The 22361-nt window shown below is 53.6% G+C and overlaps 2 protein-coding genes across 5 annotated transcripts; both read right to left on the reverse strand.

Moving 5' to 3' along the window:
- Positions 1-236: 236 nt before the first annotated feature.
- DLL3 (delta like canonical Notch ligand 3) lies at positions 237-8998 on the reverse strand. The gene is made up of 9 exons (XM_032613558.1): positions 8859-8998; positions 8450-8731; positions 7550-7607; positions 6377-6619; positions 5232-5449; positions 3938-4160; positions 2063-2642; positions 1728-1812; positions 237-1388 (listed from the first exon to the last, which is right to left on the reverse strand). The coding sequence occupies exons 1-9, from the start codon at positions 8925-8927 to the stop codon at positions 1383-1385; spliced, it is 1764 nt and encodes a 587-aa protein (XP_032469449.1). The 5' UTR covers positions 8928-8998; the 3' UTR covers positions 237-1382.
- A 5138-nt stretch (positions 8999-14136) lies between these two features.
- Positions 14137-22351, reverse strand: TIMM50 (translocase of inner mitochondrial membrane 50). 4 transcript variants are annotated; one of them, XM_032614317.1, is made up of 12 exons: positions 21040-22351; positions 20755-20880; positions 19950-20112; positions 19389-19420; positions 19152-19173; positions 17645-17703; positions 17433-17552; positions 16925-17029; positions 16717-16815; positions 15581-15737; positions 15134-15240; positions 14137-14346 (listed from the first exon to the last, which is right to left on the reverse strand). In XM_032614317.1, the coding sequence occupies exons 1-12, from the start codon at positions 21145-21147 to the stop codon at positions 14245-14247; spliced, it is 1200 nt and encodes a 399-aa protein (XP_032470208.1). In that variant the 5' UTR covers positions 21148-22351; the 3' UTR covers positions 14137-14244. The 4 variants fall into 4 exon arrangements, with proteins under 4 accessions (XP_032470208.1, XP_032470209.1, XP_032470206.1 ...); XM_032614318.1 differs by lacking the exon at positions 20755-20880 and having other exon boundaries at positions 21481-21541; XM_032614315.1 differs by lacking the exon at positions 20755-20880 and having other exon boundaries at positions 19152-19278; positions 21040-21183.
- Between the last annotated feature and the right edge of the window lie 10 nt (positions 22352-22361).

Consider the following 22361-nt stretch of genomic DNA (forward strand, 5'->3'; position numbering starts at 1 on the left):
AAATTGAGTTCTGCTCTCTCGGCAGGTGGTATACTTTGTTCAAGGCAGCAAAGACTCGGCCTCTGAATATCGCGTTGTCTTTGAAGGAACAATGGGCTGGTGCTGATGTCTGCCTTTAATCTCAATTTAAATATCATTTGATAGTATGCTTTTGTTTCAATGTCCATATTCCTTAATGGTACAGTTAAATCTCATGACACAGAAATTCAATATAGTGAAACTTGAAAGGAGAATTTGTATGTATAAGTATTTATTCAATATATGGTATCGTTGACTGAATTAAAAGAACATGTGGATCCCTTGGCTGATGTTCTAATAAAAGGACTCCTTCATTTGTTCATTTGTTGCTATATTCCATTTGTTACTTTTCTCTGTTCTCTCATCTTCAGTTCCTATGATTTTGCTCATTTCCAAAAGTGCTTGGGCACTGTCCCAGCCTACTCCCCACTAGAAAATATGGGGAAGGAGGATTGGCAGAAATTGGCTGATGCAGGCTTTTTATATTTTCAGTGGTAGAAGCAGTATTAGATGTGTGATGAACTGTCTTAGGACAGTCCCCAAATTTAGGAAGGTCCCCCCTCTCTGCTAGATCTTACCTAGATTTGTTCCATCTCATCAGGAAGGAGCTGCAGCGGTTACTCCACTCTCTGAGCCTCCCATTCCCCTGTAAAATAGTTACTTTCTGCTCTCACTGACTGGTTCTGTCCGTTTGCCTGCCACGTACAGTACTTATATCTAGCAACAAATGCTGATTTTTGATACAGAAAGGGACACCCCTTTGCCCACATATTCCATGTGGTTTGGACAGGCTGACCTTAATCCCTGTCACGCACTAGACAGACGGCCAAGCCTGGCCAATCAAAATAAGCCATACTGCCTGGCCCCTAGTTTGAGCAAGGCCATGTGACAAGCCAGGGCCAATGAAAGCCTGTCTACATATGAAGTCATCCTAGAGACAACTGGAGGAAAACACTGAGCCCCTGAATCCAGCCCTGCTAAAGCTACCACCTGCCACAGGATTTTCACTTTTATAAACTAATAAATTCTCTTGTTTATTTAAACTACTTTGAGTTGTTTCTGACCCCTGCAGTAGAGTCCTGACTATTATTCTTCTCGGGAGACAAAATCTCTCCCCTCAGCCCCAAAACCACATACAAAGCACTCAACTTGATGAGTCAAAGCTGATCAAACTAAGAGCCTTTATAGATGTCTCTGGAGAGATGGGGAGAGAAAAAGAGATAGGATATAAATAACCATTATGTACAACTTCCAATGGCAAAACCCCCCCTTCACCCCTTCCAGCTTGAACTCCAAAGTGTCTGAAGCAGAGAATACAAAAATATCCAGGTTCTGTCCCCAGGTGCTGATGGAGAAGGGGCAGCTCAGGCCTAGAAACAAAGTAGGAAACATTAGAAAGGTCTGACCCTCTACCTCCCCTCCCTCTCCCCAGTGAGTGGAAATCAGTGGAGAATCTCTGGCTGAGGCTCCCCACTGTGACCTCTTGAGGCCCAAAGGTCATCCAAAGAGAAGATGCCAAGTAGCTCAAAACGATAGCAAAAGGCATGCAAGATAGAACTAAATTAAGTCAAAACTGAAAAATGGGCAGAGGATCTTCCAGAGACACTACCCTCTTCATTTTACAGATAAAGGAGAGCTACAGGAAAAGCAGGAGCTGCCTCTGCCCATCATGCCCAACGTGCGCAGGGTGGGGAAAGGTGGGTAACTACCTCCCGAGCATAGATACAAGGAGCAGATATGACGTAAACCGAACGAGCGTCTCCATCTTCAGGGCGATTCCAATCTGAGGATGGGCTGCGGGAGGAAAAGAGTAAGATCCAGACACTTTAAATTCTCATATCTTGTTTTCCCACCCACCAAGGAAGGGAACCCAAAGTCAACCAGAGGAATTGTGAAACGATCCAACCAGAAAAAGGTTGGAGCTGGGATAAGAGAAAGGGACCAATCAAGGAAGGCCCATCAAGGAATCAGGCCAATTGCACTACGGAGATTGATGCAAGAAGCCGAGAGGGACAAGGCTTACGTCTGCGGCCAAGCCCCTCACCTCGGGCCATCCCCGGCACCTTCCCGCGTCCTCATGTTGTTGAGTGCATCAGGGAGCGCGTGGACCGATGGCTCCGGTGTCCCCGCCAGCAAGCGAGACCCAGTATCCCGGCCAGGGCCACGGCGTCGCACGTGGACCAGCAAGAGCGCAGAGCCGGCCAAGCCCGCGGCCACCAGCAGTCCCAAAGCCGGTGGCAAAAGGAAACGCTGCGGGTCCCCCGGCCTCAGACCCGGCGGGGCCACGGGCAACGCGCCTGCGCCGTCGGGGTGAACCGGGAACTCGCACCGCGCGCCCATGTAGCCGGGCGCGCAGGCGCAGACGAGACCGGAGAAATGCGCGTAGCAGCGCCCGCCGTGGGCGCAGGGGCGCGCGGCGCATGGGTCGGCGCGCTCGCGGCAGTCGCGGCCGCCGAAGCCCAGCGCGCAGGAGCAGCGGCGCGCGCCGCCGCCCTCCAGGCAGGTGCCGCCGTTGGCGCAGGCGCGGCTGGCGCAGTCATCCAGGTCGTGTTCGCAGCGTGGCCCCGCGAAGCCCGCGCGGCAGCGGCAGCGCAGGGCATGGCCCAGATCCAGGCAGAGCCCGCCTGTGGGGAAGAGGGCGTCAGGGGCGCGGCCCGATTGAGGGGAGTACCCCAGGCCCGCCGCTCGAAGCCCGCCCGCGATTTCTTCTCAGCTCGGTGATCCCCGCCCTCATTTTTTCTCTGGGCGCCCCTCTACCGTCTAACTCTAGGGCCAGCCTCTGGGAGTTTGCCTGTAAAACCGACCCGCCTCTTTTCCCCCTGGTGAAGTCTTGGATTAACTCGGCCTCACACCTCTTTGATTCTCTGGGTCTCTCTCTCTTTTTCTCTCGGCTTTAACCGTACTGAAATAGTTTCAACAGTTCTGGAACGACGGGTTTGAACCATCTGGCCTTTGCCCATGCCTTCTTCTCCCTTTTCCCTTCCTCCTTTTCTCTCATTCTTTTCACCTGTTCTCTTCTCGAGCTCATCCTCCAGGTCTGTGCTCAGGTGTCCCCTCCTCCAGAAAGCCATCCGATTCTTCCTCCATCCCAACCCTCCTCTGGCTCCATCTCAGGGTAACACCAGAATCCTCCCCATAACCCACGAAGCCCTACAGGATCTGTCCCAGTCACCTCCCTGACCTCATCTCTCACCAGCCTACCCTCACTCCCTCTGCTCCAACCACACTGGCTTCCCTGCGATGCTGAACACACCAGGCATATTCCTACCTCAGGGTCTTTGCACTTGTTCATCCCTCTGCCTGGAACATACTCTTCCCTCAGATCCCCACACGGCTGCCTCCCTACCTGCAGCATGGTCTTCCTTACCCACTCTAGCTAAAATGTCAACCTGCCACCCCATACACACTACTTCTCATCCCCCTTCTTTTTTTTTTTTTTGTTTGTTTGTTTGTTTTATTTTTGGCGGCACCTCACGGCTTTTGGGATCTTAGCTCCCCGACCAGGGATTGAACCCATGCCCCCTGCAGTGGAACCACAGAGTCGTAACCACCAGGGGATTCCCTCTTCTTAGTTTTTATCACCACAAAACCTCCTATATTTACTTATTGATCTTTATTGTCTCTCTGCTCCATCAGCTCTGTGAGGGTGGGGATTTTCATCTCATTCCCTACTGTATCCCCGGAACAGGGCCTGGCACACAGTAGATGCTCAACAAATAGTTATGAGATAGGAATGTCACCTCACCCATTTTACAGAAGAACAAACTGAGGCTGGGCAGAGGGTAGCCCAGCCGCAGACCGAGAGGAGGCAAAGTCAGGATCCCCACCCGGGACTGTGTGAGCCAAGCCCTGCTCTTGCCCATTGACCATGCAGGGACCCCCACTCCCCACCCTCACCGCTCTGTGCTCCCCACCTCACCATTCCGGCATGGCTGCAGGCTGCACCGGTCTACCCTCTTCTCACAATTGGAGCCTTGGAAACCGGGCGGGCAACGGCAGATGTAGGCAGAGTCAGGGTCCGCACCTCCCACACACAAGCCACCGTTGAAGCAAGGTCCATCCGCACATGTCACCCCGCTCACCTCACACCGCAACCCGTAGAACCCACGGGGACAGGTGCATTCGAAGGACCCCGGGGTCTCCTGGGCACAGGCAAGAGGCACAGGCAAGGTCAGCATCTCCTTAGAAATCCCATCCCTCTCCTTAGTCTTTTTTTTTTTTTTTTTGGCTGCTCGGTGCGGCATGAGGGATCTTAGTTCCCTGACCAGAGATTGAACCCATGCCTCCTGCGGTGAAAGCACGGAGTCTTAACCACTGGACCGCCAGGGAAGTCCCCCCTTCCTCAGTCTTGACCACTGGGGGGCTGCTCCTGGTCTAGTCCCACCTCCTAGGGTGTAGGGGCCTCACCGAGGAAGTCCCTGAGGCCGAGACAAACTCTCTGTTCCACATTTCTGGGTCTGCACAACCAACCCCACAGAGGGGAGGCTCTGGAGGCCCGGAGAGATCCCGTCCCCACCTCTACACCTTTGCTGCCAAATGCTGCCTGCCCTGTTTGCCCTCCCCGATGCTGTCCTCATGGCCCAGGCCTAATTCCAGGTCTTAGCTCTGAGCCCACCTCCTCCATGGAGCCTTCCCTGGATCTCCCCTTCTCAGGCCCTCCCCCTAATTTGAACGCTGAGTGTTTCTCACTGTCCCGTGGTGGCAGTGTCCAGGTGGCCCACACCAGGCTCTGCTTCATCCCAGGCTCACTCCCACCACCACACCTTCGCTTCCCCCAGGCCACTTGTCCGGTCTAGCTTCTCCAGTCGCCTCCTGTCTGCCAAATGGGGCTTAAAGCCCCAGCCCGGGTCCATCTTCAGAAGCCTTCTCTGATGCCCGCCCTTCCCTAATCCTCAACCCACTCGGCCCCACCACCCCTACCTTGAGCTCTGACTTGTTCTCTACCCCATAGGCGGGGCAGTTTGTGGCCCGATAGGACCCCTCATCATTCCCACATCTACACCTTTAGGTGCCACCCACTGGGGCTGCTCTCCCCAACATGTCATCCTACTTCAAGGCCCCAGATGCAGGCTGGACACCTCCAGGAAGCCCTCCCTGATAGCTGTCCCAGCTGCCCCCCCCCCAAGGCTGTTGTCTCATGGAGCCCCAGACAGGGGACTCCCTGGGAAAAGTATTACCCAGGATCGGGGGGTGGGGGTGTGTGTGATACTGACACTACAGCTGCCTCCGTTGGCACACGGATTCCCATCACAGGGCCCAGGCCCGGGTACGAGGCATCCAGTGGTAGCAGAGGATGGGCCCCTGGGGCTGAGGCAGCTGCTGGTGGAGACAGGGATTGTGCAGAGGGGCCCAGTCCAGCCCTCCAGGCATCGACATTCATCGGGCTGCTCACAGAAGCCGTGCTCTGGGCTGCAGCCTGCTCGACATGCCGCTATGGGGGAAGGAGAGGCAGAGGGAAGAGGAATATTGATGAAGGGAGGATAGGAAATCAGAGAAATTTCTGAGCACTTCCCGTGCATCACTTGTTTCATCTTTGTGACTGTCAACCCAATGGGCTAGATGGTATTGTGACTCCCAGTTTACAGACAGGGAAACTGAGGCCCTGAGAGGCAGGGTGATTTACCCAGCTAGGAAGTGGCACAGCTAGGATCTGAATCCAGACCAATGAGTTCCAGAGTCTGTGCTCTTGGAAGGAGAATGGAGTGGGGGTTCCCAGGTCTGAGCTTGGAGAGAGGAGAATGAAGGAAGAGGATTGAGGAGGGACCCTTGGCCTTTCAGGGGAAATGGGAGGGCCTTGGATTAGGGGAGGTCTGGGAGGATCTGGATAAGCCTGGGGGTCCTAGGGGCTTCAGTGGGGCTCAGACATTGGGATACCTAGGGTGGGTTGGGGGACCCCAAGCTTTAGAACGCAGTGGGGTCTAGAGTGTAATCACAGGGAGGGAGGATGGGGGAACCCCTGAGGGGGATGGGAGGAGCTTCCAAACCTCCTGAGTGGGGGTAGGGAGGGCCCCAGAATTAGAAGAGCTTTGGGGTCTGAGCATCTGGAAAGGGGTGTGAGTATGGATTAGGGGAGGAACTGGGGGTACAAGGATGGGAAATGGGTGTGCGGTTCTTATTTGGGGAGACAAGTGTGCTGGGAAGAGGGAAGGGGGCTGGAGTGCCCAGGCAGGGCTGGAGAGAAGTCTAGGGTCCTTAGCTTCCCAGAAAGTGGTAGCTGGATCATGGGAACAGGCTGAAGACCATGAGTGAAGCTGGCGAGGGGCTCTCGGGTCCCCAGTTCCCTGAAGAGGGTAACTAGGTTGTGAAAGGAGCCGGAGGGGCCGTGACGGGATGGGGTGGGGTTGAACGCAGGACTCACGCGGTGCCTCGCATTTGTCCTCAATCTGCGGGCAGGGGCGCAGTTCCGGGCCACACCGCGAGGGGGCGCCGCGCGAGCGGCAGAGGCGCGCGCACGCGGCCCCAACGGCCGGCGGCTCGCAACGCGCGCGGTAGGAGAAGCGTAGCTCCCAGGCGCCTGCGCGCTGCACGTCCCGGGCCCACGGGCCCCCGGCTGCCAGGCGACGCCGGCCCGCCACGCGCGCCAGCAGGCTCCAAGCGGGCCCTGAGGTGAGAAGGGAGATGTGCTAGGCTGCGGCCCGCCTCGGTCTCGGGATGGAGACGGAGCGCGCAGGCTCGCACTCTCCCTTCCCATCTTAAGAAGCCAAAACACCCCTTTTGAGTCCTGAGAATGGCAGTTACTTAGCAAGGCTGCAAACTCCCCTAATGCGCCCTGGGATCTTCGATGACGCGAACCCTATGACCATCGTGATGATAACAGTTCTCCCAGAGAAGCCGAAGTGCCCCTATATTTTGCCCCAGAATCTTTGTATATTAAAGTAGCTATGAGACCCCTAACACCCTGGGACATATGATATCCCTAATATGGCCAAGGGGCAATGACAGGTCTTTGAAGTGAGGTCAAAAACACCTCCCAAATTGTGCCTCAGGATTTTCCTATATCAAAATGGTGACAGAACCCCCCCTCTGGGCCTTATATAGCATCAAAGTCCCCCTCGAATTAAGGTTAAGATCATCCCATATCCCTCCCTGAAACCTCTCTGGTGAAACTGCAACGTCCCAAAGGGGTCCTGAGGCCCTCTGTATGGACAAGGTGACAGAGCTTTGCCTACAAGAACCAGAAAGTAACTCATATTGTACCCTGGGTTCTCAAAATCAGATGGTGACAGAGCAGGACTGTGAAACGCTGCTGCTTCGACTCCAAGATAGTAAGAGAGCTTCTTCCCGCCTCTCCCTGCCCCCACCCCGCTTTGCCTGGTATCAGGACATTTCTGTGTCGACATGCCAAGAGCCCTGGGGCTGTCAACACCCAGCACCACACTCCGGGAGCTGTGATGACATCATGGGTCCAGCAATCCCATGAATGCCCCACCCTACAGACAGCCCCATGTCACCCTCCTGGACCTCACATCGGGCCCCAACTCCCTGGATCTCCCACACTCTACACTGAAGTCCCAGAATTGAAGATACTCACCTCCAATCTGTTCTCCTAACTCCTCTCTCCAGGTTTCAATGATGAGAGAGAAGGTGCCCTGGTTGGGTGGAGGAAGGTGGAGAGCGAAGAATGAAGACAGTGGTCAGGGCAGGTAGGTACTCAATGAAGCCCAGATTTTAAGAGGTAAAGAGTGATGATCATTCCAGGGACCAGACAGGCAAGGGACAACTCCCAGAGGCTGGCCCAGGCAAGGAATGACTGTTTTGGCTTTCTTTATTGAGCACTTACTATGTGGTAAGCACTATACTCAAGATACCTGGTTGAATCTCTCAAAAGGGACCACTGTAATGTACCATGATGATCCCATTTTACAGATGAGGATACTGAGGCTGGAAGAGGGAAAGTCACTTGCCCAAAAGCATAAGCATCTAGAATTCAAAAACAATTCTGTTCACCTTTATGCTTTTGGGGTTGTGGGATGGGAAGTAGGATTTTGGAGGTGAAAAAGTCCTGGATACAGGCCCCAACTGGAAAGTCTGAGAAGAGATAAGGTGAGAGGATATTGGGAGTCCCCAAGACAGAGTGTGAAAGTCTCCCTAGGTGCAAGGAAATTTGGGGACAAAGATGAGGATACCAGTGTTTAAGGATCCCCAAGGAACAGGGGTAGGGTCCTGTGAATTGAGGATTTCTAGAAGGTGAGTTTGGGGTTCTGGGAATTCAGGGTTCCAGGCATGCAAGGCTGTGATCTGGGATTCCCTAAAGGGAAATTCGGAATCAGAAAATTTGGGTTTATGGGTCTGAGAATGTGAGATTCCAGATGATGGAGTTACCGGGAATTTGGGGTCCCCAGGGGGCAGGGTCTTGGAAGTTGGAGGGCAGATGGCAGTCGAGGTTTGGGTAAGGCCCCCAGCACGAGCGTGCCCCGGGGCTGGGTCTCACCGGCCAGGCGTCCCGGAAGGGCACGCGCATGAGGCCGTCTGGCAGCGGCAAGTCAGGCGCTGGCGCTCCGGGCTGCGCAGTGTAGACCGGTCCGCGCGCACTCAGCGCCGCGCCCAGGGTGCACGGAGACTCGGCGGCCTCCTCGGAGATCCCTGGCTTCAGGCAGACCCTGAAGAAGAGGCGGCAGGTGTCCCCGGCCTTGCAGGGGGACCGCGGGGCGCCCGGGCCTGGTCCCGGCCCGAAAGAGTGGATCTGCAGCTCGAAGACGCCGGCCGGCCGTGTCTGGGGCGGAAAGGGGTACAGGGTGAGGGGACTGCGGGGACCCAGACGTCTCATCCGCCCCGCGCCCCCTCCCCAAGACCTCCGGGTCGCACACCCTCCCATCCACCCTTTCCACTCGGGCTCCGACCTGGGGAAGGAAAAAGAGCACCAGGATCACCGTCGGGGAGTGGAGGTGGGTCATCTGCGGGGAGACCATGGCCTTCCGGAGGTCTTGGGAGCTGCAGCTGCTGGCTCCGGAGCCTTATATCTGAGAGGACAGCTCCGCCCCTTCGGGCAGCCGCCGGCTCCAGGGGACCCTAGGGGAGGAGGTCGCAGGGGAAGGAGAGCGTGCTGGAGCAGCCGTGAGACTGTGTCGTGGCCACAGTCAATGCAGTGAGTGTACATCTTATATGCGGTTGTGGGTATGATTTGTGTGGCTGAGGATAGGGTGGGGGGGGGGTTAAGCTTGTGTGTGAGGTTGGATATGATTTTAAAACTCTGTGTGTGGTGTGTGAGCCAGAGCTACTGGAGGGTGTACATGACTGTGATTGTGTGTCTAGGTCAGATTGTGTGGCTCCACATGTGCTTGAAATTGTATATTGTTAAGCCTCTTTGTGAGGTTGTAAATAATTCTAAGATTCTGTGTGTGTGTGTATACACGCACACACACACCTGCATGGGAGAATGGAGATGTACATGATTTCATGGTTGTGTGACTTTTGAGATTCTGTGGCTGTGTAGATGCTTCTCTGTTCAGGTGTACAAAAATGTGTTAGCTCCTGGACCACTGTGTGTAGTCATAGGAACCTGTGACTTTGTGGTCTGTGCAGGTGCCTCTAGGTGGCTGTGTGTGTTTGTGTGTGTGGTAAGGTCTGTGCAAGGTTGTGAATGGCTGAGGGTTTGTGTGTGAAGGAGGCTGGGTGTGGGAGGTCCATGAGTGTAGCCCTGTGTGGATACGATGAAGATCCAGTGTTCTTTGTGGACCCGTGTGTGTCTCTGTGTGTGTGTGCACGCGCGCATGCTCGAGTGTGTTTCCCCTCCCCAAAACAAAGCCACCCTCCCCAAACCCACATCACGGATGCACCAGACGCTAGGGCGAAGAGCCCCCGCCTCAGAGGGGGCTCCCAGCTGTATGTAAATGCTGCCATCTGCTGGGCGGCCGCGCCCCTCCCCCTTTGGGCCGCAGCTGGGCTGCCCGTTTGGCCTCCGGAAGGTGTGAGCAGCAAATGGGCAGGAAATTCGGTCCTCACAGATCAGGGGCCCACTCCCTCACTCCAGGATGAATGGGGGGCGGGGGGGCACCCGGCGCCCTCCAGAAGCTCCTTAGTATTCCAGGACCACCGCAAGGAAAGCCAGTTAGAGCAGATGTTCCAGCCCTCCGGTCCTAATCATTTACTCTGCCAGGTGCTGAGCAAAGCCCTTTAGATGGAGTAAACTTTTTTTTTTATCCAGAAGAAAAAAATGTAACACTTAGAAGCTAATAATTATAGGGGGAAATACAGGTTCAATTATATACGTACATATTTTTCTTTTGGAGAAGGTGCTCAATAAAGCACAGCCCAGTAGAGCCAGGCATACAGTAAGTGCTCAGTCATTTTTAGTGAATGAAAGAACTCAATCTAAACAGTTTTCTCATAATCCTGAGGATGGGAGTCATGGAAGGGTTTTGAACAGGGGAGGGCCATGGTCAACTGTGCAGAACATCCCAGGTTCCTTTGCACAGGTTTTTCTTCTACTTGATATATTCTTTCCACTTCCTTCTTTTTAAATTGTTACCAGACTTCACCTCCTATAGGAGGCCTTCCCTAACACCCCCCAAGGGGGTCAGGCACCTCTTCTGAGTTCCCACAGCCCCTGTGGACTCCTCTATCCCAGCCCCAACCACTCTGGCCTATGAGGTCTTTCTAAGCACAAATCTGACCATGTCCCTCTCCTACATAGACTCTTCCATGGCTCCCCAGTGCCTCCCAGCTTCTGAAATTCTAAGGTTGACATTTAAGGCCCTCCCTCCACATCCCCCTACTCAAACAGGTTCTGTGGCCCCAAAGCACAGAGCCAGACCTTGTGGACCCCAGTTAATGGGAGGCAAATTAGGGCCTGTACTGGGGTAGGTAAAGGAGTGAGCCTCCCATTATAGGAACTATTCAAATGAGATCTGGACAGTTATTAGAAGCTGTGGGAGAAGGCAAATTCCTGCCGTGGATAATAACTGGGGAGGTAACAGTTTCCACATCTGAGATATCTCAAAATTTTTAAAGATTGTAAAAATAGCCAGCCTTTATTGAGGGTTTCTGCCAGGCATGATAGTGTTTCATGTGAATTCTCTCAAGTCTGTATGTGTACTTTAAGGGATTTCCAAGCATCTTTTTGGCTATCTAGGACTTTTCCTTATGTGCCCACCTTAGAGCCCACAGAAGGCTATGCTGAGGTGACATCTGCAAAGACCTGAAGGAGGGGAGGGAGTGAGCTATATGGATCCTGGGGAAAAAACATTCCTAGCAGAGGGCATAGAAAGTGCAAAGGCCCTGGGGTGACCATGCCCGGCACACCCAGATATCCCCATGGTTTGTCTCATTTCATTCTGGTCTCTGCTCAAATACACCCTCCCAAGAGGCCTTCTCTGACTGTCCCATTCAATCTAAAACAGCACTCCTGTTCCCAAACCACTCTATCTCCTTACCATGCTTTCCTGTATGCATTTATTTTTATTTTTATTTTTTTTTAAAGTAAGGTTTTATTTATTTATTTTGGCTGTGCTGGGTCTTTGTTGCTGTGCGGGCTTTCTCTAGTTGCAGCGAGCGGGGTTTATTCTTCGTTGCAGTGCGTGGGCTTCTCATTGTGGTGGCTTCTCTTGTTGCGAAGCATGGGCTCTAGGCACGTGAGCTTCAGTAGTTGTGGCTCGCAGGCTCTAGAGCACAGGCTCAGTAGTTGTGGTGCACAGGCTTAGCTGCTCCGCAGTATGTGGGATCTTCCCGGACCAGGGCTTGAACCCATGTCCCCTGCATTGGCAGGCGGATTTTTAACCACTGCGCCACCAGGGAAGTCCTGTATGCATTTATTCTACCCCAAGAAATATTTGACCACTTTCTGTCTCCTCCATGAAAACATCAGCTCCTTTTTTTCTAGAGCTTTTTCTCTAGTTTGTTCACCAGTACACCCTTGTGCCTAAAATGAGGCCTGGCAGTCAGTACTTAGGAAATATTTGTTGAGTAAGCAAATGAGAGGTACTATTATTAACCTCTTATGAATGAGTAAACTGAGATGCTTGAGACCTTGCCCAGGGTCACAGGGCTTGCAAGTGGCGTGCAACCTGGGAATTCAGCCCCTGCTGGGATATGCCTCAACACTGGCCCAATCCTGCCCACTGGATGACGCCCTAATGCAGCCCTAGCACCGAGCATTTGATATAAACATCCTACACCATGTCACGTAAGCAGCGTCTCAGAGGCCACCTGGCACAAGTCAAGCCTTCTCCTCCCATCCAGCTTTAAGCAGGTGTGACCTGACAGCACCATCCCTGAACCAGCATCAATGTCGGGGAGAGGCCTTAGAGGAGCCCACTAGACACTGAAACATGTGCCACCCAGAGTGCTAACCTTAACCCCCAGGGCCACGGGCCAATGGACAAGCGTACTTCCTCCTTTCATGCCCCGTGGATGGACAGATCTGAGTCACATTTCAAAAGCTTCTCAGAAGGTCCCATGGGTCACCCCCGGTGGTCGGCGAGCACTCACTTGCAGTGGCTCCCTCCGTCCACAAACCCTCTCCCCAGGATCATGTTCCCCAAATACCTTGCTTTCAGTTAGGAGTTTCCAACACTCAAAGCCACCTGCAAAGGAAACACAGGCCCTCCCTCAATCCTGCAGATGCTCTCAAGCTAGGGAATCCTGAGGATATCGAGGAAACTCTCTCCTGGATTACAAATGGTACACCTCAGGGTGGGGGTGGAGGGCTGCAAATGTTACTTATTTGTAGACATCTGTGAGCCTTGCTTAAAAATCCAGAGTTCAAGTTCAATCTGGCCCACACAGTTTCAAATACATTTTAATTCTTTTCACAAATACCAGGGAAGGGTTTTTTAAAGTATCTAACTGGTACAAGCACTAAATGCTGGCTAAAGCAGGAGAGGCTGAGACAGCCAGGGGGCAGGCGACTGCCAAAATGGTACAGGATATTTCAGTCTGGGAAGAACCAACATGGCCTGGTAACAATAAGCCCCACTGAATATACATGCAGCCTGAGCATGAGCTGTCCCATTTACTCCTCGCAGCCACTCTATTACAATGGGTATTATCATCGCCCCCATTTTAGAGATGAGGAAAGGGAGGCAGAAAGGTGCTCCCAAGGTGCATACAGCTACCATCTGAGTGCCTACCTGGGGGACCTCACTCAGCCTTCAAGCCTAGCCTATGAGGTAGGTACTATTATTTCACAGACGTGGAAACTGAGGCACCGAGAGGGGAAGTAACTTGCTCATTTGCTTGTGATCACACAAGTCAGGACGTGGCATAGAGCTTGGATCCGAACTTGGATTTGGGTTTATGAAAGTCTGGAGGGACTTCTCTGGCGGTCCAGTGGTTAAGACTCCGCGTTTCCACTGCAGCAGGCTTTGATCCCTGGTCAGGGAACTAAGATCCCATATGCTGTGCTGCTGCGCGGCCAATAAAAACCAGTCTGGAACTCAACACTCTTAAATAATACCCAAACGTGCTGTCCATTGCAGGAGCCAGTAGTCACATGCGGCTATTTAATTAAAATGAAACAAAATTTAAAATCTCATCCCTCAGTTACCCTTGCCACATCTCAAGTACTCAATGGCCCCATGAGGCCACTGGCTGCTCTACTGGACAGTGGAGATACATGACACGGGGTACACACCGCGGAAAACTCCACTGCAGAGTGCTGCTACAGTCTGTTTTGGTTAGGAGCCAACATTTTTAAATTGGGAGATTTAATATAACCACCCTTTTCCTGGCTTCTACTGAAAAAGCAGATCAAGCAACTCTAGGCCCACCTTCCCACAGGGCCATGGCTGGCAGAGCTGAGCAGCAGCTGCCCTCGTGAGATGGGGTGGGGCAGCCTCTGGTCCACCGAAGCCCCATGCGCCCACACTTCACACATTTACACAGCAGCCTGGCGGCTACCTGTATTTCAACCCACAGTGCCGTCCTCTCTTTTCCATAGGGAATCTGGGGCCAAAGAGGGAGATGCACTTTCACAGACCACGTGGCACATGGGAAGACACGGCCAGGACAGGGCCCTGTACACAGGTTTTCGGATTCCCAGGCCAGAGTTAAAAACCAACCATCACCCACCAGAGTGCCCTTGCTGCTCGGCAGCTGATCAGCCACTGTGGAACGACCCCCCAAAGAGTCCCACACTGCACCCTGATGCCCCCATCTGGAGACTCTCCGGACACAGCAGTGTAGCGTCTGGGATGAACTTTATTGGACATGTGGTTGGCCAAGCCGTGGTCTGGGAGCACTGGGCCTGGGGCCCAGAACCCAGGCACTGAGTTTGAGGAGGCCCAGAGGTCAGGGCTGTTTGGAGCGAGGCCACAAGCGGCTGGTAAGGGAGCCAAAGAAGAGGTTCTGCTTGCTGGATTTGGAGAGCTCAGCCAGGCGCTGCTGCTCCTCCTAGAGTTGGGGGCAGACAGAGTGGGAGAGTCAGCCCAAGGGCCACCTTCCTTAAACCTTTGCCCAGCCCAGACACAGGATGCACCCAGAACCTAAGGACCCAGTTCAGACACTGGCAAAAGCCAGCTTTGAGCCACAGAAGCCCAGACTCAAATCCCAGGGGGCCTGTCCCCTGAACCCTGGGAACCTAACCCAGGCCCTACACTGGACTACAACATGTTACTCCCTAAGCCCCCAGTGCCCAGTCTTGAGCCCTAAGACCCCTGTCTGGATGCTGAGGGACCCCAGGCCCAAATCTCCAGGGATTGCTCCTTTGGGTACTCAGGAGCTCTAGCCAGGAACACAACCCCAAACTCAATCAACCTCAGCCTAGACTCCTCGGAATCTCTTTCTCAGACTCAATTCATATTCTTATCCCCACTTACAAATTAGAGGATCACAGGTCATCAGAACTCCTTGCCCAAAGCCTTGGGCCAAGTGTCCAAGGATCCCTCTTCCCAGACCTGATCCAAACCCCCACCCCACAAAATACCAGGACCCCCAGACCATCAAGGCCTCTGGACCTATCTCAAATGCTTGGCGTTTCCTGCCTCCTGTGCTCAGCGCAGGCTGCAGAATCAATTCGCCCCTCATTAAAGGCCCCCTGGGACGGGTGGTGTGAAAGAGAAGGCAGTTGCTCAAGGTCACACAGCGGGAGTGGAGACAAGCTGCTCCAGGGCTCCGCCTTCAAGAGCCTGGGGAACTGACGGTGACACCCCCCACCCACGCTGGGAAGCTGAGGACTCACCTGCTCCAGCCGGCTTTGCCGCTGCTTGAAAGCCTCCAGTGGGTCTTCCTCCAGGGCATAGTGCTCCAGCACAGTTCGGACATCCTCCACACCATTCAGAGCAATGGCTGTGGGGATAGCAGGTGGGGGTCAGCCAGCTGACGGTCAGAGGGAGGCAGGGCCCGCAAGGGTAAAGGTCAGACCGGGGTGGGGTCAGAGCTATGTGGAACATTTCTCAGCATTCTAAAAGGGATTCCCCTGAATATTCCCAGGCACCCCCTAAACGTTCCAGAAAAGCATCCCAAACATTCTAAGAAGCTTCTAAAAACTGCAAGATGCTCATGGATCTCCCGCATCGCAAGTCCCTGGTTTCATGTAAAAAACAAGCCAGAATCAAGCATCTTATCATTCCTCTTGAATGTCAAGGGCTCCAGGGTCAGAGGCCAGGAGGTCAGGGGTCAGCCTCACTCTTCAGGAAGGCAGATAGGTCCAATAAGACCCGGTCATCGGAGTTGCCATTCCAGGGCCGCAGGGCGACACCGTTGTAGGGCTGTAGGCGGAAGGCTTCCTTCTTGCAGTCCACGACTACTACTCGGGCTGGGTCCCGATTCAGACACGAAATGTCCTGGAAGTGGGTGACAGGTCAGGTCAAGGCCCGTGCTCCTTTCTTCCCACCAGGAACCCACAGAGGGAGAGAGAGGCGGACAGAATACACATGCACTTGGTATCACACACTGGGATCATCACGACACGGCCTCCCGAAGACCAGGCTGGGATGAAGACATCAAACCTAGCAGGGAGCAGAGGAGCTAGTCACACAGATTCCTAGACCCAGGGCCTGGTGTTCAGGCAGGCTGATTTGGAGGTTCCCTGGGGAGGGAGGTGGGCACTTGTATATTTAACCACTGCCCCAGGTGATTGTGACAAGCTGCATGTTTGTAAACTTCTCACAGATAGAGGTGCTGACTGATCCACAGCAACACACAGGGAGTCACACAAAGACAGGTACCCAGACAGACCCTTCAAGACCCTCAATCACAGCCTATGTCCTTCTGAACCTTGAAAAACTACACAGACCCCCAGACCCACCAAGACACAGTGAGAAACCCAACAGACACCAAGACCCATGGATACCTGGACAAAGACCCACAAAGAAGCCCATTCACATCCCCACAGACTCCTGGACCCCTGGATATACCACTGGTCACAGTAACAGACCCCAAGTCAAATTCCAACACAGTCTCATTTAAACTATTATAATTACATAGTCCCAGAGACACTCAGCTCCAGATACAGAGACAAAAATCCACTTCCAAATGTCATGTCCCTACCCCGTACTCCCAACTGTTTTCTTTGGAGAGACCCCATTTTCCCCTGCTCCCACTCCCAGATTCCGGGACAGAGAAAAGGGCGTAGAGGCCCAGCCCAGGCTGGCGGCAGGCTAGTGTCCTACCAGAATCAGACCTGGGGCAGAACCGGAAGCAGCCAGTTGCTTCTCAACCAGAAACAGGTTGAGGCTGGGGTCAGAGCTAGGTCCTCTTTCCTTTGGGAAGTGCCAGCCCTCCCCCAAATCCCAGAGCCCCACCATGGCCCCCACATGGCACCTTAACGTGGTGCCCATCCATGTATCTCGTGGCGTCCCGGAACAGGCGGTAGGAGATGAAGCCGTGGGGGTCCACGCTGTCGATGAGTGGAAAGGCAGTCTGGGGGGTGGGGTCAGGGGGAGAACAAGGTCAGGCTGAGCCTTGGCCCTGCAGCTCTCCCTCACCTCCTGCCACATCGACCATCCCGCCCCTGCCCCGGGGGCCTCACCATGCCAGTCTCTGATGTAAAGATGACGATTTCATACAAAGGGGCGAGCTGTTGGAATAAGGTCTCGATGCCTGGACGCTTCTTAAACCTCCAGCCAGTGGCCAGCTGGAAAGGCAGTGAGAACAGTGAAACACTGAGACCCGGAGGTCCCTGTAGCCCCAAGAGGACAAAGACCCAGTCTCGGGGGATTCCTGGAACCAGAATGCCCTCTCCATCTCTGTGGCTCTCGGACGGGTTCAGGAGTACATGGCTGTGACTGAGGGTCTAGGAGTATGGAGGATGTGACTCCCCTATGGCACTTACTGTGTGCCAAGGCACACTTACAACCACCTCCGGGCTGCGGAGTTGCACAGTTGAGGGAAGCAAGGCAATGAGGGGTGACACCTCTTCCTCTGGATCACAGAGTGGAACTGGGGCCTCCAGAGTCTATGCTCTTAACCACATCATCACAAGCCGGCCACCCAGCCCTATCTGGTGTCCCTAACCCGCTGCCTTCCCCAGGACACACCGACCACTCAGGATGCAAGAGGACGCCAGTGAGCTCCAAGACCAGTGTGTATGGTGGTTGGTAGTACGGCTCCCGCAGAGGGTCTGGGAGAAGGCAGGGGCTGGTGGGCTCGATGATCATCTGTGAAAGAGAGATGTAATGGGGGCACTCAGACAAGGAGGCAGGAGGCTGGGGGTGAAGGGATAGGGACTGGGCCCAGGGCTCCTGCTCACCTGTCTATAATCTTTGAAATATTTGTATGTCCGGCGCAACTGCTGTACCAGAATTGGATCTAGGAGAACACCAGGGCACAAAGGGATTCCAAGATAAGCCACTGCTCAACCTCCTGGACAAACCAGGGGTTTATTTATCTACCAGATACAAACAGGTCTACATACCCACCTGGTTTGAAACAGCTCACTTCCGAGTACAAAGATAAAAAGCAATGACATATCTAACTGCCAGGTAGGAACAAACGTTTTTATTCACCTGTCAAGTTTTAATCTGAATACTTATATCCACACACCACCCCAGGTATAAAACAGAATGCTTACGCTTAAATCCCACATACATATAAATAAATCTGCTGACATTATGCCAGTATATTTAGTCCATTTTGAACCTCTAGGTTTCCAGATGTGCCCACTTTAATCAAGTATGTGAAATCTAGTTAAGCCACGATAAACATACACACGTCTGTACACTTTAAACTAGTGGTTCTCAACTAGAAGCAGTTTTGTTCCTCGCTTCCCAGAAAACTTTGCGATGTCTGGAGACATTTTTGACCGTCACAGTACTGGCATCTAGTGGATAGAGGCCCAGGATGCTGCTAAACATCCTACAATGCATAGGACACTCCCCTACAACAAAGAATTATATGATCTATAGTATCAGAATGGCTGAGGTTGACAAATCTTGGATAAATGAATACACCATATCCAGTTTAAAACAGAAATCTTACATGACTACCTCCTTCAATACAATATTTTTAGTGCAGTTAAACTGTCTGTGGGCCTGCCTTTTTGAAACCAAAATATCAAAACACCACTTAAGCTAATAAACACACACACTTTAAAACTACAAGTTTACCTGCCCAACATAAATCAGTATACTGCCTTCTTTAAACCAGTATGATTCTACATCTGCCCAGTTAAAACATTACCTACCTGCCTAGTTTAAAACAATCAATGTACTAACATGCCAGTTTGCAAACATCCCTACCACAAGTGGCTTTCTGGACCTACCAATTTTATATTTCTCTTGGGAGGGACCAGGTGTGATAGAATTAACAACTACTCTCTATTATCCAACTTGTCAGAAGCTCCCTAAGAGCTGGTTAATCATAAGGGGGAGGAAGGAAGGAGGCATTGTTTCGGAAATGAGGAGTTGGATGGGGTAGGGACCTGGTGGGAAAAAAAGAAGCTGTCATAAAGAAGGGGGTGAGGGGCTGCAGATGCTCAGATCTAAGGCACAGGAAGTCATGTGTCTGGCGATAGAAAGCCCAGTTCTCCCCAAGCACTCCCACCCACCTAGGATTCCCCTCCCCCATCTATCTGTCCCTGACCATCTGCTCTTGGGCTGAGGGGCCAGGGAAGGGGACTGGAGTTTTGTATGCCCCTCCCCCCAAGCCATCCAGCTGCTGACTCCCCTACCTCCCAATGGAGGGGTGGGGGAGCACCAAATGGGGAGGGCACAGTAGAGAGGGTCAGGGGACCCCAGAATCTGCGCTTGTTCACTCACCGTTGTCGAATTCATCGGGAATCTGGGAGGTAGAGAGAAAAATGGAGGGTTTGGGATGGCAGAGGCAGAACCCCATCACACCCAGAAAAGGAATCTCCAGGGCCCTGGGAAGAGTAGGCAAAGGTCCCTGGGAGGGAGAGATTCACCCCAGACCAGAAATGAGCCTGAACAGGCCAAGTGGGAGGAGACCCACAGGATGTGACCCCTGGTAAGGCTCTAGGTCTCTCTCCAGCTCACCTTGGCACCATTTTCATCCACAGAGTTGTTTCCTGTAAGGCAGATAGTGGTGAATGAGAGGACTGAGGATCCAGTCTCCTGGGTTTTACGGAAGGAAAAGGGCAGGGGGCCTAGCCTCCTGGGTCTGAGGGAAGCGGGCTAGAGCATCATGGCCTCCTGAGAGAGAGGAGGGGGCTGGTAGCCAGGATACCTGGGCCTCTGAGACAAGAAGGGCTGGGGCAGAGTCTCCTGGGTCTCTGAGGAATGAAGGCACTACGGGGAAGGTTGGAGTTTTGGGTGCTGAGGGAAGAGGTAGCTTATGGGGGTGGGCCCAGCCTATCCTTCCTTCTCTTCCAATGGACTCCCCATAGCTCAGTGCAGGAACCAAATAGAAAGAGTAGAACGTTGAGTAGAGAGGCAGTAGGGAGACTTCCCTCATTTCCAAATTCTAGTTGGCTGCCCTATTGAGGGAGGAGCCAGGGAATGAAGACGGGTGAAGCTCTTAGGGGAAAGAGGGGGAAGTTCCCAAGCAGAATAGTGGGCCAAGAGAACAAAACTGGTGGGCAAGGATATGTTCCTCACCAAAAATATAGATGACGCTCACGGTCCCACCAGCCCCGAGCAGCCCAGCAAGCCAGAGTGCGACTTTTTTGGCATAGCTGGGACCCTCCGAGTTCCTCTGCTGCTGTGGCCCCTGGGTCTGGGCCTTAGTGCCTGCTCGGCTCCCAATCTCTGTAGCCTGCAACTGAAAGGGGGTAGGTTGGCCAAGAGAGGAGAGAAAGAAGGTCAGGGTGGTTTGGGCACCCTGGTCTGAGAAGAATCGAGGTTGGGAGCCAGGAAGCAACCACCCACATGGCCTCCAGGTGTTGTGTGCCTGGAGGGGCAGGCAGGAGACTGGGTCTCTCAGAAGGGTCAAGAACTAAACTGTCTGGCGCCAGGATCCCAGGGGTTCAAGAGTTGACAAGCTCTGGTGCCCGGGATCCCAAAAGCAAAAGATTGGAGGGCCTGGAGCCGGAAAAAGCTGGGCAGGGAGATAAGATGAGGGAGCCTAGCTGAACACTGGGATTCCTGGAGCAAGACAATGAAGGACACTCAAGGGGATAGGACGGAGAGTTAAGTCCTCCGGACGCCTGGGGCTCACAGTAGTGGGGTATGGACGGGGAGAGAATGGGAGCGGGGCCGGAGGGGCAATCGCTTGCTGGGGCTTAGGGCACGGAAGTAATGGACCCGGAGGTCAGAATGACTGGGTCTCTGTCAAGATGGAGGCAGGTCAAATCAGAAGCCCGAACATCTACCTCACCACCACCACCACCACCACCACGGGGGAAATACCCGCAAGGCCAGGCTGGGACTCCAGCGTCCCCGGATCCTCCCCTTCAAGTATTACCTGAACAGTCACTGAGATGGGGGAACAGATGACTCCCCTCCCCCGGCGCCCACGTGCGGTCGAGGAGGTGGGGTCCAGAGGACGCACTTGAGCCCCCAAGCATCTAGCCCGGGACGCAAGCGCTGCCTACCCCGGGAAGCGGGGAAGAGACCCAAAATGCTGGCGGTGTTCCATTCAGCACCCTGAGGTGCTGCGTCCCAGAACCTCCGGGCGGCGGAGGTCCGCCTGGAACTCCAGGAAGGAACCCCAGCACCCGGAGGCCACCCCCACCCCCACCCCGCTCACCTGGTCCGGGGCCCGAGGGGGCGGCGTCGCGAGCCTCGCGCACAGCCCCCGCGCGCCTTGCCGGAGCCCGCTCCGCAACCGCAGAAACGGCCCCGCTGAGGCCGCCATCTTGCGCTGACGCCACGCTACCCCGCCCCCTCACTCTCTCCCCGCCCCGGGCCGGGGCCGCGGCCAATGGGTGGTGCAGGAGAGGGGCGGGTGGACGGAAGCCCGAGAGAGACAAAGGGCTGCGGGCGCACTGCCGCGGGCACTCCAACTAGGACCGGGAGACAGACGGCACCACGCCCCCCTCGCGCCGGACTGCGTTCCACCGCCCACGCCCCAGGTAGGCGCCGGACACCCATTGCTCCGAGGTGAAGCGGAAGCCCTAACGGAGGGAACCTGTGGCTGCGTGATTTGTCTTAAAACCTGAAAGCCACCTTCACACACGTTCTTACTCACGTGCGGCCCAGAGGCCTCATCCGTCTTCCTTCCCATTCTCCGAACCCTTTCTTGCCCCTCCTCCCGTGAGCTTCTTAAAATGGGTCTGGAAAACCAGCCAGTTTCATGGAGGTTCAGCCAAAAGAACAGCTGCCCGTATCTGGCGGACTCGGGGTATTAAGAGGAAATCCATGAATTAGAGGCTACAGGAACCACGATGAATCTTCCTCAAATTATTTTGAGAGGAAAACAAGTCTGATACTGTTTATGTAAACTTTAAAAACATGTAAATCACCACACATTTAGGAACATTTACTAATGTAGTAAATGTACAAAGTCAGGAAAAGACAGGATTCAGGGTGCGGTTACTTCTGGAGGGGAATGGACTGGGTGTGCTGCTCGAGTGGGTCCTTACTATCCGGTACACATATGGTTCCTATGCTGGGTGGTGGGGACATGGGTGCTCCTGACATACCTTTTTAAACATCTGAACTATTTCATAATACAGTTTATATTACATTTGTAAAGAGACATGTGAATATCAAATGAGGAAAGTGAAGGAAGGTCAAGTACTAAGCCCACTCTCCACACTGCTCCCCATCCCCACGCCCTTACACAAGCTACAGCAGTTCTGGTGTCACTGCTATGTGGGCTCAAGAGAAAAAACTATCAAATGCTGTAACCTGCACCAAAGGAGCAATTTAGGCTTCCTGAGGGATACTCACTGATTTTCACTTAACTCGAGCATGAGTAAGATGTAACTTGTCAATCACATGGCAGGCTCTGTTCTAATAATCTCTTTCCAATGTCTTAAACATTCAACAGCCCTCTGGGGTAGAGAGTATCATTTTCTGGATGGGGAAACAGGCTTTTGTAGGACTGTTATTTGCCTAAGACCACAC

This window comes from Phocoena sinus, chromosome 19 (genome assembly GCF_008692025.1).
Source record: "Phocoena sinus isolate mPhoSin1 chromosome 19, mPhoSin1.pri, whole genome shotgun sequence".
Taxonomy (NCBI): Eukaryota; Metazoa; Chordata; class Mammalia; order Artiodactyla; family Phocoenidae; genus Phocoena; species Phocoena sinus.

What these genes read in the sequence shown, in the direction of transcription:
- DLL3 (XM_032613558.1), bottom strand. Translation starts at nt 8,927, where the DNA reads ATGGTCTCCCCGCAGATGACCCACCTCCACTCCCCGACGGTGATCCTG. An exon ending in GGACAAATGCGAGGCACCGC is followed by an intron (nt 5,450 to 6,376) that starts GTGAGTCCTGCG and finishes CTTCCCCCATAG; the next exon opens with CGGCATGTCGAGCAGGCTGC. An exon ending in CCAACGGAGGCAGCTGTAGT is followed by an intron (nt 4,161 to 5,231) that starts GTCAGTATCACA and finishes GCCTGTGCCCAG; the next exon opens with GAGACCCCGGGGTCCTTCGA.
- TIMM50 (XM_032614317.1), bottom strand. Translation starts at nt 21,147, where the DNA reads ATGGCGGCCTCAGCGGGGCCGTTTCTGCGGTTGCGGAGCGGGCTCCGG. An exon ending in TCTTGCATCCTGAGTGGTCG is followed by an intron (nt 17,030 to 17,432) that starts GTGTGTCCTGGG and finishes CTGCCTTTCCAG; the next exon opens with CTGGCCACTGGCTGGAGGTT. An exon ending in TGGATGGGCACCACGTTAAG is followed by an intron (nt 15,738 to 16,716) that starts GTGCCATGTGGG and finishes ACCCACTTCCAG; the next exon opens with GACATTTCGTGTCTGAATCG.